The 22,076-nt window shown below is 31.7% G+C and overlaps 1 protein-coding gene across 1 annotated transcript in view; it reads right to left on the bottom strand.

The window, feature by feature from the left end:
- Nucleotides 1–19,967, bottom strand: part of LOC139528690 (equilibrative nucleobase transporter 1-like) — a 182,645-nt gene extending 162,678 nt beyond the window's left edge. Inside the window, exon 1 of the mRNA XM_071324810.1 lies at nt 18,721–19,967. Coding sequence (XP_071180911.1) covers nt 18,721–18,910 — 190 coding nt within the window. The 5' untranslated portion in view covers nt 18,911–19,967. The remainder of the gene's footprint in view (nt 1–18,720) is intronic.
- Between the last annotated feature and the right edge of the window lie 2,109 nt (nt 19,968–22,076).

The following is a 22,076-nucleotide window of genomic DNA, read 5'->3' as shown; positions in this document are numbered from 1 at the left end:
TTAATTCAGTATACCCATCAAATTTAAAATGTGATTCAAAAAGTTCTCGCTTCGAAAATCGCGACTTCCGGATAGCGTACAGGATAGTATCTACACTGTGACATGTATTAACATCTTTCTGAATTGACTTTTCAGATTAGTGTCTATTTAAATCTACAAGCATGGACTTTTACTCAAATGAGTAGATACTCAAGAATATGTGCATTGAGACATTTAACATTCGAAAATAATAACTCGAAACCAAATAAAAAAATAATATATTCAATCGTACATTATGTTTTTTATTGTGCATCGATGTACATATCTCGCAAATAATGTGGTATATGATTTTTCTGTACCATATCTGAATAAGTTTATTTCATGACATTAACTAAGTGAACAAGTGCAACATATTCATTCGTAGTGCAATTAAAGAGGAATAATACTATTAGCATTACATGTATATATATATATATATAAGGACAAATCATACAAGTTATCATGACAACGGATGTAGATATACTAACAACAGAGGAAGGAAAGGCTGCAGTCATGTAATCATTACACTCCAATATTGTGCAGAAATCAAATAAGTCTTACGTTGATTGAATATATAGTACACTTATTATGTCAATTTAAATTCTTAACTGTGTATGTGTACTAATATATGCAATTACAATGTCTTCCTCACCGAGTTATATAACTTAGCTACGTTAGCATGCAGGAAATACAATGTTATTATAACTTTCATGTTTTTTTGAACGTAAGATACAGTTTATATTGGGTGTCTATCTTCAGTTGGTTTTATTAGTATTTCTTGGTATGATACAGGCCGAACATTGTGTTCAGTATTTTCACACATAAATCACATTGTAAATGACAGTCTAACCAATTTTGGAGCCACAAATGTATGGTTATTCAACTGAGTGTTGACTTGGTATCAATTTTCATCCCCGGATTGTACACTGCCGTGTTCCTTACTCCCTATCCGGATGGGTTTTATTTTGTGAAGGTACTTTTGATCCATTACTTTGCTTATAAAATGTAATCGATTACATTACAATTACACCTTATTTCAAATGTAATTGATAACATTCGATTACTTTTCTTTAAAGTAATCGTGATTACATATGATTACATTGTATATTGCAATATTAAAGAATTTCTTATAACTTTTTATCCTCACGAAAAAGCTAATTTTGGTGATTTTTTTAAAAGCCATAATGTATTAGTCTTATTTAAAAGAATTTAGACAGGTTCAGTGTAACATGTGTAATTTGATAACATAGCTATAGACAAGTGTCCTTTCTCTATGTAAAAGGTATAACTTTGTTTTTTCTATAACCAACTGCCCAATTCACAAAAAAACCTGGACAAATAATGAAAAATTAATCAAGTATAGTTTTATTGCCTGTAAATGTTTTTACAGGTGTTAATCACTAAATCCATTTTGTTTAACAAACAATAGGTGAGGTATTATATTAAAATGTTATTGTCTTAATTGCAATATCAATAAAGTTATAAGTGGTTAATTGTCATAATTTGTTGGAAAATTTTGAATACATATATCATAATATTTATGGAAAACAAAACTTATTAAAATTGTCAAAAAATGAAATATGATTTTAAATTCCATTTTGAATTAAAAGGGCTCAAAGTCAAATAGGAACTGATTTTTTCTGCTTTTGAATTTCATTGTAGTTTTATTTAAATATTGGGCATACTTATATGAAATTGGAGTTAATATAAGAAGTCTTCAATCAATGAACAAAAACGCTTTCAAGACCTACTCTTATATCATAAGAGCTCAATCTCACAAAAACTGGAAATCAAATTCCTTTAGTAAACTTTTAACAAATAAAACACTATGTTATACAAAACTTGTTATATAGATGATACTATTTATCACATTTAACAAAGTCCCATCATAGTGAATACTAGTTTCATAATTTTTTTATTCATGCTTTACATTTTCATATTGTCTTTTAAATACTATTTTCCTATATACCAGTATACAAGATTTTTAATCAGCAAGTAATCAAATAGATGTAATCTTAAAGTAATCTAAAAGTAATCATGATTACACCTGTTTTTGGCAATGTAATCGATTACATTACGATTACTTGTAATCCGAAATGGCATGATTACTGATTACATAGGATTACACTGCAAAATGTAATCGATTACAGCTGATTACGATTACTGATAACGATTACCCCATGCCTGTCTAGTACACAATTTTATTTGGGGCTAGCCGAGGACTACCTCCGGATGCGGGATGTTCTCGCTGGGTTGAAGATCCATTGGTGGTCTTTACATGTTGTCTGCTCTTTGGTCGGGTTGTTGTCTTTTTGACATATTCCCTATTTCCATTCTCAATTTTATTTTTGTTATGAAAGATAACACAAAGACATAGGTAAATGTAGATAAAACTTTTATGAATTTGGTGAAAGTTATGTTACCTAGACCAATCGACATAAATGGAAGGAATAAAGCATTGAATAGTTATTTCTCTTTTGGTTGTGGCCTGTTATATCTTATACACGGAGTATGGTACGAAAAAATAATAAAAAAATCGAAGTTAATTTAATTGGCTTAACCAGCATCATAAGTCCATATTACATTTCCGTTGGTTATGTGTTTTTATGAGGAGGACAGATTGAAATTGACACTCGGTAAATTTTATGAACACCATCACGAATTAGTTGATCCATACGATGTGTCTTTGACCAAACTAGCTAAGGACATTTTTACCACATATTGTGACTGTTTTGCTGAGTGTGAATTCGCATTACTATAAGACGTGTTACGGTACTTGTCTATCCCGAATTCATGTGTTTAGTTTGATGTTGTATTTGTGGTTCTCGTCGGATTTTGTCAAATTTGTTGACGTCTTTTCTATTATCTTCATGTGTTATTGTAAAGAAAATTAATCACCGCCTTTATTTATTAGATTTGATTTTATTATAATCTTAAATCAATTCTAATTCTAACTTACTTTTGAGATATAGTTTTTCAAATGTGTCGTCATTTTTGTGATGTTTCAGAAATTCATGTGACGTAATATTTGTGCCTATTCACCATTCGTATGTGACGTCATTTTTATGATCTTTTTGTGTTGAGGCCTGGACTAAGTCGGGTGTGTCTATTTTTCTGCGTTGGTCTTTGCATGATGTATTCGGGTTTTGTTTTCTGTAATTAGTTAATACTTCAGTTTCATTATGTATATCTTTTATATTCATTTGATAAAATTTACTGTTTGCATAGCATAAATTGTTCTAAATAATAAGGATGTTCTTCTCCCAAGCATAAAAACATAGCCATATTTGACACAACCTTTTTCAACTTTTGATCTTCAGTGCTGTACAACTTTGTACTTTTTTCACTTTCGATCTTTTATATCTGGGCGTCACTGGTGAGTCTTGTGTGGACGAGGCGCGTTTTTGGCGTATTGAATTTTAAACCTGATGCCTTTTGTTATCTATTAATCATGTGTTTCTTTGTCTAATACGTTCTCCTATTTATTTATATTGTAGTCCTGTAATATTATGTTGTCATTTCAATGTTATATTTAACATTGCCATTAAAGTGCGAGGTTTGGCATGCCACAAAACCAGGTTCAACCCACCATTTTTATCTTCAAAAATGTCTTGTACCAAGTCAGGAAAATGGCCATTGTTATATTATAGTTCGTTTCTGTGTGTGTAACATTTTAACGTTGTGTTGTTTGTTTTCTCTTATATTTGAGTGTGAATTCACATTACTATAAGACGTGTCACGGTACTTTTCTATCCCAAATTTATATATTTGGTTTTGATGTTATATTTGTTATTCTCATCGGATTTTGTCTTATTCTTAGTCCGTTTCTGTGTATGTTACATTTTAATGTTGTGTCGTTGTTTTCCTCTTATATTTAATGCGTTTCCCTCAGTTTTAGTTTGTTACCCCAATTTTGCTTTTTGTCAGATTTACGAGTTTTGAACAGCGGTATACTACTGTTGCCTTTATTTGATGACTTTCAAAGTTCGCGACGATGAACATTTTGTCCATATGTGATTTTATGCCCAATTTATGGCCATTATGTTTTCTGGTCTGTGCGTCCGTTCGTCCGTCCGTCTGTTCGTCCGTTTATCCGTCTGTCCCGCTTCAGGTTAATGTTTTTGGTCGAGGACATTTTTGATGAAGTTGAAGTCCAATCAACTTGAAACTTAGTACACATATTTCCTATGATATGAGCTCTCTAATTGTAATGCTAAATTAGAGATTTTTCCCCATTTTCACGGTCCATTGAATAAGAAAATTATAGTACTGATGGGGCATCCGTGTACTATGGACACATTCTTGTTTCAATTAATATACAAAACCCGTGCACTTTTCACCTGGCGATCTTCTTTTTGTCCAATTGTATAACAGTCTAAATGCGTCCCAATAAACTCATCAAAAGTCTTAAAATGTCTGATTTAAAAAAACACACAATTAGAGTATTGACCATATGACAAATAAGTTTAACATATAGGGAGAACGCGATATCGCTAAATAGTTATAATAAACTCGCCTAAGACTCATTTATTACTATATTGAAATTAAATAACTCGAGTTGATATCAAGCGATGTCCAATTCTCGCTCTTTATGAAACATATAAATATATACCTTGGTATTTCGCATTTATAACACACCATGTTAACACTGCCGTGCAAAAAAAGAGCTTTGTAAATCCATATGAAGCGATCGAATAAAAACATTGTGAAGCCTAAATCATTGATCAAATAAAGATAAGCATTCAAAATTGAAATTCAAACATGTGTTTATATCTGTTATGTAGGCCGCCAGTACCTCGCGGTAGACAAACCGATGTGTTTAACAGCTGTGGTATACAGTAAATGACAGCATCAAGTATTTTGTTTTATGTCAGCACCAGAGTTTTGATCTCTACACCAGGGATACTAAACGTTTGGAATTCAATTGATAGCAAAGTGAGAGGTATCCTGTTGACTAAGAACATCCATGTATATAACACAAACATACATAATACTCCTCTGGTAAATATCTCTAATAAAATTAACGGTACCAATTTTCTTGCACCAGATGCGCATTTCGACAATACATGTCTCTTCAGTGATGCTCGTGGCCAAAATATTTGAAATCCAAAGCTTATATAAAAGATGAAGAGCTATAATCCAAAAGGTCCAAAAAGTATAGCCAAATCCGTGAAAGGAATCAGAGCTTTGCATGAGGGAGATACATTCCTTAATTTATAATAATCTCAATAAAATTTCCACACAATAAACGAAATATCCAACTTTGAATCGATTAATGAAATCTATTAATACTAATTCAGATAAAAAAATCTGTCATTTAAACTATTTTAGAAATGAAAGGAAAAAATATTAAAAACAAAGGCAATACCCTTTTTTGTGGGGTGGGTGTCCTATGCATTTCAAAAAATGTATCTAAAAATATTCAAGATTCTATCTTTTTTTGTATGGTCATGATTATTTTAGAAAGTTACTACCACTACAAACTTTTAAATTCGTACTCATGTACTCATTTCACAAAAAAGACTTACGACTAAGATTGTTCCTAAGTCATGAACAAATCAGTATACTTACGATTAATCTTAGTCGTAATTTATTTTCTGAAATCGACCCCTGATTTCGACTTTTGTCAGGAACAAATTTTAACTAAATTTTTACAAATTACCTTCAGCCGATAAATAAAACAAAATATTGTCTTGCTTCTAGTGTTATCGATTATAATCTTAATCACATTATGTTATTTTTTCATCCAAGATCATGAAAAAAGATTATTTTAAAGCTATGGATAAACAACTTTACAGCTTATTGTAATAATCGAAACGAGAATTGAACATTAGAAATATAAAACTACGCGATATAATTATCTATAAAGATGCTCCAACTCACACGAAAATGTGTTCTTTATAAGATGTTTTGCTATCTATCCACATGTACAGCTTTGTTGTCTGGGTCCATAATTTGATAATGAGAGTTCGCTTGTAACTTAATAACAAGACCTATGGCATTTATGACGAATTATTCAATAATGTAAGACTGGTTTTATACAATTAATCAGCCTATAGACCATATATCACTCCCATTACTTCTATAATGAGAGAGAATTGATAATGGAGTAAAGGCGATAAACTTTTCTTTTGATAACATCATTCAATATGAACGTTAACTTCATTGAGAACCATCCGTTGTGGTCATGAAGATACTATAAAATGTATAGAAACAGTATTGCTATAATCTTTTGAGACGTAATCCATTGCCTTTCTTTTCAAAAGGGCAAAACTTTTAGTGAAACTTGTAAGTAAGATTGACATTGGTTATCAGTATAGATAAATAATAAACTATAACTAAACCTAGAAAATATAAACCTTCGAATCAAATTCTTTCATTATCGTCATATTCAAACTTCCATTATTAACAGTAAAGAAATGTATTATTGAAAATCTGACTTGGAAGTCATTAACGTGTTTGTTGCTGTGCGAATAGTGATCTGGAATAGCGGACAAAGATATGCACTGGTCTTACAAATTGTTAGTTATATTTTTAATGCAGATGACATGTGCAAAATCGAATTCTTATCTTATGTCATTGTCTACCACTCGTTTTTCTTTAATAATTATATCAAACATATTTCCACATGCCTAGAAAGAGCAGTTATAAATTCCGTTAACGCGAGGTCTCTAACAAATAACTTGTTTCTCTACAATATGCCGAATTGTAAATAGCATACGTAAATCAAAAGCCCTGAATAAATAGAGACTTTTTTTTTTTATTATAAAACCCAATGTGTACTTAAACACATAAGGAAGTGGCTGTTAGTTTGGGGTTTTTTTTATTCTTTCTACGTCTAGATTTCTTGGGAAAATTGACATACTAATGTTGGCGTATTCTTCTTCAAATACATATTAGTTAAGAAAACTAATCATTTTCTATGAGGCTGTCAATGCGTAACCTACGCTTATTCTTTTATATTGATGCGCTGACAGGCTTGTTCCTGAATACTACAGAAAAATAACAAGTTAATTCTATACAAAAACCAATTATGTATGATTTGACATAGACAAAGACTTCATTTGGACATATGGTTGCTTATTTTATTTCCTGGGGTTTTCAGATGATCATAAATATGTGGGTACACTTTTATCAAAGATACAAACGACAGGTTTGGAATCAGATAAAAAAAAAAGGAATGATTTTGAGGTGACTGTTAATTTATAAGAGAATTCAATCCACCTACATTTAAGGTGGTACCTAACACTACAGGGAGATAACTCTGTAAAATCAGCAGAACGTTTTAATGATTTTGTGTTCTTCAGGGAATATTAAGCTTCTCAATGATCAAAATGAGTGTTTGTCAAACTGCTATATAACCAGTGTAATTTTTCTAATAAAATGCTTGGTTCAAATTTTTTGAAATTTTTATATTTTTGTCAAAGGGTCGTAGAGGTTTATTTCTGTGTTCTTGGTTTTTTTTTATTGTATCATTATTTATTCAGTTACAGAAAGTACTTTTCCTTTACATATTTGTATAGTTTGTTCGATCTTGTACTCGAGTGTTGTGCACATCATGATGGAATTTAGAAACAAAGTGAGGGTTGAGATCTTTAAGAAAAGTTCAAATCCGTTACACATTCATATGCCTTACTAAAGGAAAAAGTAGAATACCGATGTTCAAAAGTCATCAATCGATTGAGAGAAAACTAATCCGGGTAAACAAAAGAAAACTCTACTTGTATTCATGCTGTTAGACTATCGGAATGGTAGAATCCTCGGGGACAGACAATCCAGCATCAGAGATTCCGATACGGTGGTGATAAAGGAAACAGTAGTATACTGTTGTTCAAAAATCATCAATCGATTGAAAGAAGACTAATGCGGGTTAAAATCCTAAGTCAGAATCTTTGTAAGTGGTTCTCTAATTCTATATTCTAATGCTGATATTCTTAATAGATAGGCGAAAGATACCACAAGAACATTCAACATTTTCAAAGTCGAAAATGAACTGACAGCGCCATGGCTAATAACAGACAATAGAAACAAAATTACACAAAAGCACACAAAACACAACATCGACATGAACACCACCAAAAGCCGGGGAAAACAACAAGTGCTCCGAAAAGGTATGTAGATCTTGCTCCACATGTTGCTGTCTAGCATCCGTATCAAAAGTATACCAGTTTATTCATTTCAAATAAACTGCTCAGGTGACAGAAATTTAAATAAATACACAAATAACTTCTTTTTTTTTTTCTTTTTTTTCCTTTTCGTAAAGAAGAATATTTAGAATATCCGTTATAACAGTCAAGAAACTGACATTATCAAGATGCTTAATTTCTTGATTGACAACATATTTATTAAGTTTCGAGGACGTGTTTTTCAACAGACTGTCAGAATTTCAATGGGAACCAATTGTGCCCCTCTTCTTGTCGACTTGTTTCTTTATTGTTATGAGGCTGACTGCATACAGGAACTTCTTAGGAAGAAAGATAAGAAGTTAGCAATATCCTTTAACTTTACGATCCGCTATAAAGATTATGTTCTCTCACTAAATAATACAAATTTTGGTGACTATGTTGAACGAATCTATCCAATCGAACTGGAGATAAAGGATACTACAGATACAGCTAAGTCTGTTTCATATCTTAACTAACATCTAGTCAGTTTTCCATTTCTATGTAGCAACATTCCAGCAGTGCCTGTATACGGAGTATATATCTCCCAATTGGTACGATATTCTTGTATTTCCTATCATGATTTCCTTCATTGAGGATTGCTACTCACAAGGAAGCTATAAAACCAAGAGTTCCAAATTAAGTTGAAATCATCCCTTCGTAAATTTTACGGACGCTATCACCAGTTGGTTGACCGTTATGAAATAACCTTTTCACCGAATTAGACGATTTACCGGATTTGTAATACCATAAGCAACACGACGGGTGCCACATGTGAAGCAGCACCTGAGATCTCCCCAGGTTTTTGGTGGGGTTCGTGTTGCTAAGTCTTTAGTCCTCTATGTTGTGTATTATGTACTATTATTTGTTTGTTTGTCTTTTTATTTTTAGCTATGGTGTTGTCAGTTTATTTTTCTATCTATGAGTTTGACTCTCCCTCTGGTATCTTTCGTCCCTCTTCAAAATTTCACTTTTGATATTCGCCATCAAACTTAATTTGCAATACAATCACATCTAAATACCAAGTTAATATAGGAGCCTCCTTGTAGCGTCTAGCTATAGACTAAAGTAAACATGTGCCGTGTAAATTAAATCAGGATTCTGTAACAATCATGTTAAAAATATTCAAAGACAGAGGCTTAATGATAAATTCGACACATGTACTTTTGTCTGCAGAAGACTCGTTAAAAACTCTGGAAGGTTATAGCAACAACAAAAAAAGAAAAAAGAGTATTGAAACCCTTACATTCAAACGCCATAGTTCAATGTCTGGCTCAGACCGTCTATGCCATGAAGTAAACAAATTAAGTGTTTCGACTACATAGATAAGACAGTATACTTTTACGTCTTAATTTGTAGTCTACACAAAGACAGAACAAGGCAATAAATACGCTAATAAAATTACTTATTTCACTGATATAGACTTGAATATGCATATGTTTGGGAAGGTTTTTTTTTAATATCAATGATATTGGACCTGATCTTATGTTTCTTTATTCGACAACTATCCTAATTGGTAATTAGAATGCTCTGTATTAGGGAAATACTACGTGCTGTCAAAATGTGTTTAGCCCTAGGTCTCGAAGCAAATGTTGTTTTGTTATTTTGAAGAAAATTCAAGGATATTTGAAACCACTCTTTATTGAATTGGTTTAAGTATTTAATCAAATATAAAATAATCGGTTTTATGTACAGACTTTTCTTGATCCACTGTCGTAAAGTCGTTTATTACGACGTAGGTAATTCTAGACTCATTACAATGACTAATGTGCTGTAGCTTTGTACAAAATAAGAATTTGACATTTTTTTTTAGGTTTTTTTTGGCCTGAAATTTGTAAACTGAATTAAAGGAATCTAAAATTGCCCATGAAACGTTTTCACTGCAATAAACATTTTAAAATGTTCAAATTAATTTCATTAAACAACTGCGTTCTAATGTCTGGACTATTGCAATAATTTCAAACGGTATAATATTCTTTTTTTGTCTTGTAACAAGGCAGTTTAGTAGTTTAGGAATGTCTAATATATGAATATAAGATAGGCATTGTTTTTGAACTATTATTTCTACAGAAACTAGCTTTAAATAAATTAATTCTATAAAGTTACCTATTCAACACAGGGATTAGATCACTGAGTATTGTTTTTATGGTATTACTATTGATTTTGTTATCAGTAAATTAAAAGCAAACTACATATATTTTTATATACATATACACATTCATGGATCTACAATCTGTTGATACCTGTATATTGGCATTGTACAAAGTCATGCTTTTCTCTGACTGTTTATGACGTCTTACACTAAATCCATTGAATGTTGGATGTATACTGATTGATAATTTAGTCTTAGATGCATGATTTTTTTTATAAGTTGTTAGTGGCTTTGAACTAGCTTTCAGTAATTGTGAGTACTCTCAGATCTGTACTTTTTGTTGTTGCGATATACAAGTACCCGGTTACGTGAACTCTGTGTAGTATTTGTTTTTGTATTTATGTGATGAGTGAAGTCTTTTTCAACTTCTTTTTATAGTTCGTTCTTATGTTGTACTGTTACACAACTGTCCCAGGTTAGAAGAGGGTTTGGATCCCGCTAACATGTTCAACCCCGCCACGTACTGTATGTATGTGCCTATCCCAAGTCAGGAGCCTGTGGTTGTCGTTTGTTTATGTGTTATTTATTTGTTTTAGGTCGTTAGTATTCTCGTTTGAATGTTTTACATTGTCTTTTCATGACCTTTTATAGCTTACTATGCGGTTTGGGCTTTGCTCATTGTTGAAGGCCGTACGGTGACCTATAATTGTTTATTTCTGTGTCATCTGGTCTCATGTGGAGAGTTGTTTCATTGGCAATCATACCACATCTTCTTTTTTATATTCACATTTCTCTACTTCTTTTCATAACTTACGAATGGTACACAGGGGGATCAAACATTGCTTACTCTTACGAACAACATAAAAATTTACTTTCGGTTTTGACATTCGTGTTTCTATTTTTTTTTTCGTATTGTTTAGGTTAGCCTTTCATCACATTTTTTTTTCTTTGGCCTATGGATTTTGCATTACGGTATAAGTTGCCATGGTATATTCTCTTTTTTATTTCTTGATGCGCATATATTTAATTGTAACTTTTAGTCGAAGCCTGCGTTACTTGAATTAACACAGAAATATCAAATGATATACGTTTAAGGTAGAAAAAGCAAATACCCTTGATAAAAGAATGAAATATACACAGGCGATGCATAAGCGAAATATTAACAACATGAACAAACACCATCGAAAAAATAAAGGGAGAAAAGAAATGCGGCAGACCAAAAATTGTCTGTCATAAGAACTTATTTTCGTGTAATGAAAGTAAAGTAAACAGTTGTGCAAATACATGGACAACTACATTTTCCTTAAAAGAATCGGTAACTACTAAGTTTAGAGAAGACGTACTCATTCTTATGATTAATAAATACTTTTGAAACAGCACTTCATCCCAAGAGAAGAGGATAACAAAACAGCACTTCATCCCAAGAGAAGAGGATAACAAAACAGCACTTCATCCCAAGAGAAGAGAATAACAAAACAGTACTTCATCCCAAGAGAAGAGGATAACAAAACAGCACTTCATCCCAAGAGAAGAGGATAACAAAACAGCACTTCATCCCAAGAGAAGAGGATAACAAAACAGTACTTCATCCCAAGAGAAGAGGATAACAAAACAGCACTTCATCCCAAGAGAAGAGGATAACAAAACAGCACTTCATCCCAAGAGAAGAGGATAACAAAACAGTACTTCATCCCAAGAGAAGAGGATAACAAAACAGTACTTCATCCCAAGAGAAGAGGATAACAAAACAGCACTTCATCCCAAGAGAAGAGGATAACAAAACAGTACTTCATCCCAAGAGAAGAGGATAACAAAACAGCACTTCATCCCAAGAGAAGAGGATAACAAAACAGTACTTCATCCCAAGAGAAGAGGATAACAAAACAGCACTTCATCCCAAGAGAAGAGGATAACAAAACAGTACTTCATCCCAAGAGAAGAGGATAACAAAACAGCACTTCATCCCAAGAGAAGAGGATAACAAAACAGCACTTCATCCCAAGAGAAGAGGATAACAAAACAGTACTTCATCCCAAGAGAAGAGGATAACAAAACAGCACTTCATCCCAAGAGAAGAGGATAACAAAACAGTACTTCATCCCAAGAGAAGAGGATAACAAAACAGCACTTCATCCCAAGAGAAGAGGATAACAAAACAGCACTTCATCCCAAGAGAAGAGGATAACAAAACAGCACTTCATCCCAAGAGAAGAGGATAACAAAACAGTACTTCATCCCAAGAGAAGAGGATAACAAAACAGCACTTCATCCCAAGAGAAGAGGATAACAAAACAGTACTTCATCCCAAGAGAAGAGGATAACAAAACAGTACTTCATCCCAAGAGAAGAGGATAACAAAACAGCACTTCATCCCAAGAGAAGAGGATAACAAAACAGCACTTCATCCCAAGAGAAGAGGATAACAAAAAAACAATTATAGTCGAAGAAAAACTATATTGTTGCTTAAAAAATCTGGAACAATGCAAACAATAGTCGACAAAAACTAAAAACTAGACAATTTCCAAAATGCAAACTTTATTTTCCATCCTCAAAATTACTAGTATTTTAATATTTTTCGATGAAAAAGATATTCATGACAATCAAACATGTTCTACTATATTGTCGGCTTTATTAAAATAAAATGATAAAAGAAAACTCGGAATATATACAATGACAAATATGCCATACAAATGCTTTACATTGTAAGCTATTATCAATACCAGTCTTTTTAGAAATTATACCAACTGTCTTTACAATTATTCAGATAGAATAGTTGAATTATACATAGATATAATAAGATGTGGTATGAGTGCCAATGAGACAACTCTTTATGCAATTCATAATTTGGAAAAAAGTAACCAATTATAGGTAAAAGACGGCCTTCAACTCGGAGCCTTGGTTCACATATCCATCATCAAGCTATAAAGCTATACAGTGCCCAAAATAATTAGTGTAAAACAATTCATAGAGGAAAACCAACGGTCTAATCTATCTTAAAGAACGAGAAACGAGAAGCATTAACAACATCAACAAACGACAACCACTGAACAATTTGTTCCTGACTTATGACAGGTGCAAACAGAAGTAGCGGGTTAAAAAGGTTTAACTGACCCCAACCTTCACCCTAATCTTAATGCAACATCACAACAGAGAAAGACACTTTATAAAATATCAGTTGAAATGGCTTAACAAAACCAAAAAACACGTAAACATACGCTGAACGAATAATTTTGAGTTATGCCACATTGTTAATACAATATTAATAACATGAGGTTGAGATGTGAAACAATATCGGAAAGTCAACTGTAACCTTTGACAAAATGGCATTTAATAATAAAGTAACGTACACAACCAACTACACACGAAAAATGCGACACATAGACAAATACTTATTTCCACAAAACATATTATATTTTTCAAGAGTACATTTGATACTGAAAATGTCCAAAATATTCAGTTATCTTTGATTGAAAACAAATTGATAAAATAAGTTTCATGACGGTGAGTATCCGTAACAAAGCACCATTCCCCCGATGTATTATTCTTCAAACTGTCAAGTTTAGCTTATAAAGATTAGAAATTTGCAAAAGTTGACTGCATGGATAACACCATAAAACCATAAAATAAATTGTATTTATTTAAACTCTAATGATACCAACCGTGCAACTGTAATTGGAAATGAATCAGTTGTGGCGCACAATAATTGAATAAACAATTATTGATGTAACTTCCAATGAAAGTTTAATAATAGTCTCTGTTTTATAACTAGTTTTTGTGTAACATAAGGAAACGCAATCGTTTCCTGATGCCATAATTTCACAAATACTTGATAATAACATAAGTTACTATGTTTAATCAAGAAAGTAAGGGAAAACGAAAACAATCATTGATAAGAGTTAAAAGGGAAATATAGATGTCATACACTTAATCAATTAGTATCAACAGCTCATGTTTATTCGTAGGATTCTGCAATTAACTATGCATTGTCATTTTTAAGTGTGTCTGAGGAAGATTGCAAGTACTTATCAATTCTTGATTGCAACATTCTGCAATAAATATAATATCACTAAAGGTACACATTCTACTCCCCCAGATGTGCATATTGACATTAAATATGTCTTCATTGATGCTCTAGGCCAACATATATGAAAAATCCAAACCTATTTAAATATTGAAGAGTTGACAAATTCAAACAGGAAAGAATCATTTCACATTGTATTGCCGTTAGCTTTAATGCAGGAATGGCATTTACTTGTGGGGGTTCATTTACGGTAAAACAAATGAATTTATCTAACGGTCATACCGTTTTTGAATATGAAGAATAGTTTCATCAATTGAAAATTTTCAACTTCGTCCTATAAGCGAATACAAATTTGTTTTTTTATAAATGAATGTTCAAAAACTCACTTTCGTAGCTAAAAAACAACAGTAATATCAATTTATTTATTTTTTCTACTTTTACCGAAAACACATTTTAAATGATGTATCTTCTCAAACTCATTTTAAAGATTCTATCAACTTTGAACATCCTAACCTTAACCCTAACCCTTTGTTATATTTAAACAGAATGTTACAAAATATAGTTGTGAAAAGTATGAGAAAAGTCTATCGTTTTCCATTTAGAACTAAACGTATTTCATAGGCCAACAACAAAATATACGGAGCAAAAAAAAACGAAAATTTAAAATTCTGTATTTTTTATTTGTGGATCAGGATCTGCTTACCCTTCCGAGCATCTGATATCACACCAAGATTTTGGTGGGGTTCGTGTTGCTTAGTTTTTAGTGTTCTATGTTTTGTCTTCTGTACTATTATTTGTCTGTTTGTCTTTTTATTTTTAGCCATGGCGTTGTCAGTTTATTTTCAATCTATGAGTTTGACTATCCCTCAGGTATCTTTTGTCCCTCTTTTGAAAGTTATTTATAAATAACTTGATAAATTTAAAATGTTCATGGACGTCTTCAAATTAAACAATACAACTTGAAACCATAGAAACTACTTACCAATAACCATGATTATGTTAAGTTAGTTATGAACTTTAACGGAAAGTACCAATGGGCAAATGAAATATAAGATAATATTTGATATGAACCTAATTGGAATAGTTGTACTGTATAGACACGGTGTATAAAAGTAGAAACTATAATAAAAAAAATGCTTATTTTTTACAAAAATAAGTACATTTTGTAAAAACAGTTGTTAAAAGGAATTGGTTTTAATGGTAATATTGGATATGAGAGAATCCACTATTTGAAAGATTCAGGACGTTTGTCAACTGTATATATAACAGCAACGATCACAATAGCAAATTCAAAACGAAAACGTAAGCTATAAAAAAAGCATTAAATATCTATAGCTGACATGAGGATGTCAAACATGGTTACAGTGTCATTACGTCCTTGGTAATTGGATTGACAATTACAATTTGAAATATATCGGCGTGCAACACCAGCGTGTCAACCGTAAAGAATGGCGGCTTGGGTGATGGGAATAATCTAATTTCATTCTTCAGAAGTTGCAATTGAACATCGTGTAAAGGAGATTCTTGACATTGTGAAAGCAAACAATATCGAATTCAGTGCTCTTATAAATCATCATATTCATGTTTTGATAGACTGGACGCATTTTCTTCTACACGAGAATATAGTGTAACGTCACAGCATAGAAAGACACACTATACAATATCAACCAAAATGGCTCTACTCAATCAAAAGACATATTAACACAAGTGAACATACACAGAACAAATAAATGTGATCTATGACACAATGTAAATACAAAATCAATAGAATAAGGAATGAATAGATAAAACTCATCAGTAGTAGATTTCTGTGAGATGTTCATAATTATAAATTAACTGTTAACAAGATTTTGGGTTTTTTTAAATAGTAAGGCTTTTCTATCTCAGGAAGATTACCTTAGCTATATTTGGCTAAACATTTAGGAATTTTTGGTCCTCTATGCTCCCCAACTTCGTTCTTTATTTGGCCTTTAAACTTTTTGGATTCGAGCGTCATTGGTGAGTCTGGAGAGAATATAAAATTTCAATCCTAGTATATATGATGAGTTCATTTACCTTTGTCGTCATTCCGTTTCCAAGAAGGGTACAATCTTTGTCAGTATATATGTCCAGCTTTAACATTAACTTTAAAAAATTTAAGAATGTACGATATCTCTTGAAGAAATCAAATTCTCATTTTTATTCTGTTTTATTTGACAAAACGAAAATACCACTCCTTCGCATAACAAAATACTGGGAATAGCGTGTCTATACATGCATATTCGTATAATCAAAAACAAGAATCGCTATAAAGTTACCTATGTCTTTTAACATAAATTAGATAAAATTAGAAACTCATTAATATAGATCGTAAGAGAACGTGTTAACGAATCGATAGTACATTGTAGCTAAAATACGAACGTTTAGTGACAAAATAAAACCCATCTAAACATTATATATGTTAAATTAACTTTTTAACGTAAATTATTAGTTCTCATTTTAGCGAGGAAAAATAAATAATCTATTGTTTAACTCATTTAGAATATAGAATATGATACCGATGCAGTTTAGTGGTAAAACTGCGCAATGATAAAATGTAGTAGTCATTTAAATGGGGCGCTAACAGTCAGTCAAAATACTTTTAAGAGTAAGCAATGATCTCATATAGACCATTGTATCTGAACTAAAAATTTACAAATCAATTTAAGCTTCCAAGTTCCAACTGGTAATTCATAAATATTGATAACATGAACAAATGAAATATAAACTGTACGTTTTCTTTATAATTTCTGCAATTTCCTTAAAATTATTTGGTGATATAATAATGCACATACTTTACATCCTACGTATAACACATATAAATTAGGCTTACAATAGTTATCAAAGGTACCAGGATTATACAACATTGATTGCCATTTTTAACAAAACCGATATATATATGTATTGTTGAACTTTATAAGTTGCCGCTAAAATGCAATATATCCAACATACCGGTGAACGGAGATGAGATATAAACAAGGGCAAACGACACAAGGGGGACAATTAAACATTAAACATCATCAATCAATAACAACAGACAATAACATGGCCAGAAGGAAACTTATAGACAGACACTACATATAAGCTATTGACTGAGTAAAACTACCTTTCCCTGGAAACCGGGGTTGACTTCAAATGCACCAGATACTACTTCTCTAAGGATTGTATAGAGTTAATTACTACTATATTTTGTTCGTGTGTAAGTCTCGTCAAACAGAAACACTACACGGTCATGAAAGAAATGACAAGTTCATTCAATAAGAGAATGGTGATTGCATATCAATTGTTTTTATGTACATTCAATAAGAAGATGCGGTATGAGTGCCAATGAGACAACTCTCCGTCCAACTCATAATTTATAAACAGTTTACAAGTATTGGTCTTCAACACAGAGTTTTCCCTTATACTGAACATCAAGCTATGAAAGGCCCAAAAATGACTAGTGTGAAACATTCAGGAAAACAAACAGTCTAATATATATAAAAGTAACACGAGAAATGAAAAACCCATATGAATCACACCAACAAACCCAACCAATGAACAAAAGGCTACTTACTGACTTAGGATAAGGAGATGTGTTTTTATTGCAAATGAAACAAATCCAATAAAATGAAGCAAGTTTAAGCATTTATAGATTACCATATTGTCTTGACAAACAGGCAAACAATATGCCCTCTAGTCAGCTATGAAACACGAATGACTTAGTCAAAAAACTGATTGATTAAAAAACAAACAAAAAATAAGATATTGCAGACATTAAGCAACGACAATTATTGAATTACAAGCTCATGTTTTGGAACAGATACATATATATAATAGGATAGGGTTAAACATTCGTGTGAGCGCATATATCCCTCACCTCACTAAAATATTGATGTGGTATGAGCTGCGCTCATTGTTGATGGCCGTACGATGACATAAAGTTGTTAATTTCTGTGTCTATTTGGACTCTTGTGGAGATTTGTCTCATTAGGAATCAAACCACATCTTCTTTTTTATATTTACAGCAAAACACAACAAACATTGTACAAGTCAGTCGGAAATTCCAAGACTGACCAGATTGAGAGTAAGAATAATAATTAATTAACATAAAGACCAAAGACACCTAATAGAACTAATTAAAGAGTAATCACGGTTCCTGAAAACATAAGGAAACAGTATTTAACCAATGTAAATATATCACTAATCGGTCAAAAAGGAACAACAAGGTAAGAAACAAAGAAGGAGGGCATCGCATGAACTCAAAAAAAGAGCATACATGTTGCATCGATAGTGAACGTCTCATCTGCCATGCTAAATTCGTTTAAATCAAGTGACAACTAATAAATGTATCCTGTTCTCATATAATTATATTAGTAACTCTTGAATATACATTTTATGCAAATTGTAATCTAGTAAAGTTGACGTACCTTGCTGTTGCTTTCTGTTAGCACGATCCCGTGCACGTTTGCAACTATCTAACTTTATGCCTCGTGGTGTTCTCGCAACTTCCACTCCTTCTGTTAATTTTTGGTGTAAACATTCATGCACCAAAGTGTCAATTGCTTCAAACGAATTTCCATTTTTTGTATCATCGTCTTCAACTTTCAGTTCTGCCATATTGCAACAGCTATCGTACAAATTCCCTTTAGCAGCGTAAAAAATAACTGTTATTAACTGAAAATTATCAGAACTAATGATCAATTAGAAAACAAAACCTAGTGCAGTCCTAAATGTTCCAATAGATTATATAATCCATTATCAAGAAACAACTACAAATCATCAACATTTTCATTCAAAATTTCACAGTTAAGAGACAATGATTTTAAAATATTTATCAGTAGACTGATTGACAGCGCATCACTTAATTGATCTTTTTAAGATGTAATCTATTGTGATGCTCTTTCACAGGTCGGAAATTAATATCTTCGTATTGTTGCTCCAAGTCAGATGGACAATTAATATGTCCTCTAATTGCTGAGTCAATATTCTCCGTAAGGAGAAAATGTTTATCCTATGTATTGATAAAAATTAGATGTATATTAATCTTATTTCTATCGATCTAAGTATTCTGTTTCAAATATAGTTCAAAGAATAATATGACGATAAAATATATATTTCATAATTATAAATATATAGTATTCATTTACTAAACAGACTGTTAATAGAACTGAATCCTCCAAACTATTGCTATATAATATTTTAGAACTTGCTATTCCTTTCAAGATTCTCTTTGTAATATATCGCTTCTTAAGATTAAAATACACCTACAAGAAAGAGTTCCTTTAGGTTATAAGTAAGTATGAGTTATTATTCGAAGTTTTTTTCAGACACACGATCACTAACGAGAATCAGCTTTACAAATTAGTACATTCTTCGTTTGTCTTTGTTTTAGCATTATAAAAGAGCATATCCTCTATTTTTCTTTGTTTCAGCTGTATACATGAGCACACCTCCGTTCGTCTTTTGTCTTGGATAGTGCCATATAAATGCATTTTTGTAGCATATAAAATAAAGAATTGTTGTGTTAGGAAATTGAACTTAAATGGTACAGAAACATTAATTTCCGGTTTATCTGAGCTTACGTCCTTTGATAGTTAGTAACGTGTATGGAATAATTGATAATCCATGTGTTCATTCTATTATAATATAAATCAGCAATCAACGTTCCAGATATATTATACTTTACCTGCATAATTGTTCATATACAATGAAAACATATAATATATCTTTTTAGATATTGATTCTATAAAATTTCATCTCCGTTGACACAGACAAAAATATACCAGGGGAAATCTAAACTCGTCAATGATACAAGAATTCGTTAAATTAAAAAAGAGCAATCTGCAGAAATGTTTAACAGAAACCAAAGGATTGATAAATGTGAATAAGTAGATAATACGTCAATAAGCAACCCTAACAAAATAAAACATATAAAGTCATTTGGTGGTTAATGTTTGTTCTCGTTAATTGGTTATTGTTTCTACAACACTGCATGTTCATGATCTCAGCGCGGAATAGCGAAATATAGACAACCTCTTTCAACTATATGGCACAAATACCTAAATCTATATATGACAACATATGTAATAATAAACGAAATTCCACAACTAACGAGATTACTGACTTAAGTCATGCGTACTTAAATAATGAGGGGTGTTATCGCACCAAACCGTAGCTCCTTATTCACCTTTTACTGGGATAAAACAAAATATCTACAAAAGAACATACAATAAAAAAAAGCTGAAAAAGGAAAGTATCTTTAAGGTACCGTTTCGATCATGTTGATCTTACCCTTACGGGGCACCTGAGATTTCCCCATGTGTTTGGTGGGGTTCGTGTTGCTTATTCTTTAGTTTTATATGTTGTGTCATATGTACTATTGTTTGTCTGTTTGTCTTTTTCATTTTTAGTCGTGACGTTGTTAGTTTATTTTCGATTTATGAGTTTGACTGTCCCTCTGGTTTCTTTCGTCCCTCTTTTGGTCGACAGTAAAATTATAAAACATTCAATTTATCATGCAATAGAGCAATTGTTGTAAAACTTTGTTTAAAAAACTTATTTGTTTGTTAGCATTTTAATGCGTTTTAGTTGTCCATTTTTCCACCTTAACAAATTGCAGCTATTAGAACAAAAAATATAATATTTGTTCAAAATTTAAGTGATACCTTTAAACAAAATAAAAAGATCAAATTTAGATGGCCGCCACCATTCTTGAAACATTTCAGACATCAAGACAACCAAAACATTTTTATGAATATGTAAAATAAAAAATGGTGAAAATCAAGTGCAGAACCAATTGCTAGGTTAACCGTTTTTTGTCACTCATGGTAAGCACATGTTGGTCTAAAATTGCTATTTTGATCTAACAGCGTAAAAGACTGACCAATAAATTGTAAGTCATTTGCAATCTTTGAATTAAATTTCAGAGTTATACACTGTGGTAGATTCCGTACTGTTCAGTCAAATTTCAGAGTTATACACTGTGGTAGATTCCGTACTGTTCAGTCAAATTTCAGAGTTATACACTGTGGTAGATTCCGTACTGTTCAGTCAAATTTCAGAGTTATACACTTTGGTAGATTCCGTACTGTTCAGTCAAATTGCGTGCATTCAATCAAGATCGTGTCTGTCAATGGTCAGACGGTCAATTGTTTGTATTTAACATCAACAGCAAACTGAAAGGTCTGAAAAAAAATCTACTGAACAGCACTAAATTGACCGAATGCAAATTGTCTGAACAGAACTGAATAAACTGCAGTGGAAAAGTCTGATAATTGATTCAAACATTGATCATGGGTATATAATTTATTTTTCAGACATTGCAGATGATGATAAGATCAAAATTACCGCTTCTGACTATAACTCGTTTGCTATTAGTTATTAAAGATACCGGGCTTATATTAAACAGTGTATGTAATAAAGAAAGTAGTTTTAGTAATTTTGAGGGAAAGTTTTTATTTATGTTTCATGATGAAAGACTTGGTTATTTCACAGTCAAAATATGTCATGAAGTACTTTTTAAGAGAAAGTGCATTTTATACTCCTAATAAGTGTATATAATGCTGGGTTGTTTTTTTTTTTTTTGTATATTTTTTTTTAATATTATGGTGTTTTATGCTAAGATATATTGATATATGTTATAGATGTAATATAAATAATTTTACTGTGTGTTTTACAGTCTCTCATAACTCTTTTAAGAGTGGCTCTTTTATAAATTGATCTGTTAACATAATATGTTTTAAAGAGGTGAGACACTGATAAACTATTTGTTGTTGTTGCGATT

This window comes from Mytilus edulis, chromosome 6 (genome assembly GCF_963676685.1).
Source record: "Mytilus edulis chromosome 6, xbMytEdul2.2, whole genome shotgun sequence".
NCBI classification, from domain to species: domain Eukaryota; kingdom Metazoa; phylum Mollusca; class Bivalvia; order Mytilida; family Mytilidae; genus Mytilus; species Mytilus edulis.
Note: the sequence above shows the minus strand (reverse complement) of the source record. Positions and strands in the feature narration are given on the sequence as shown.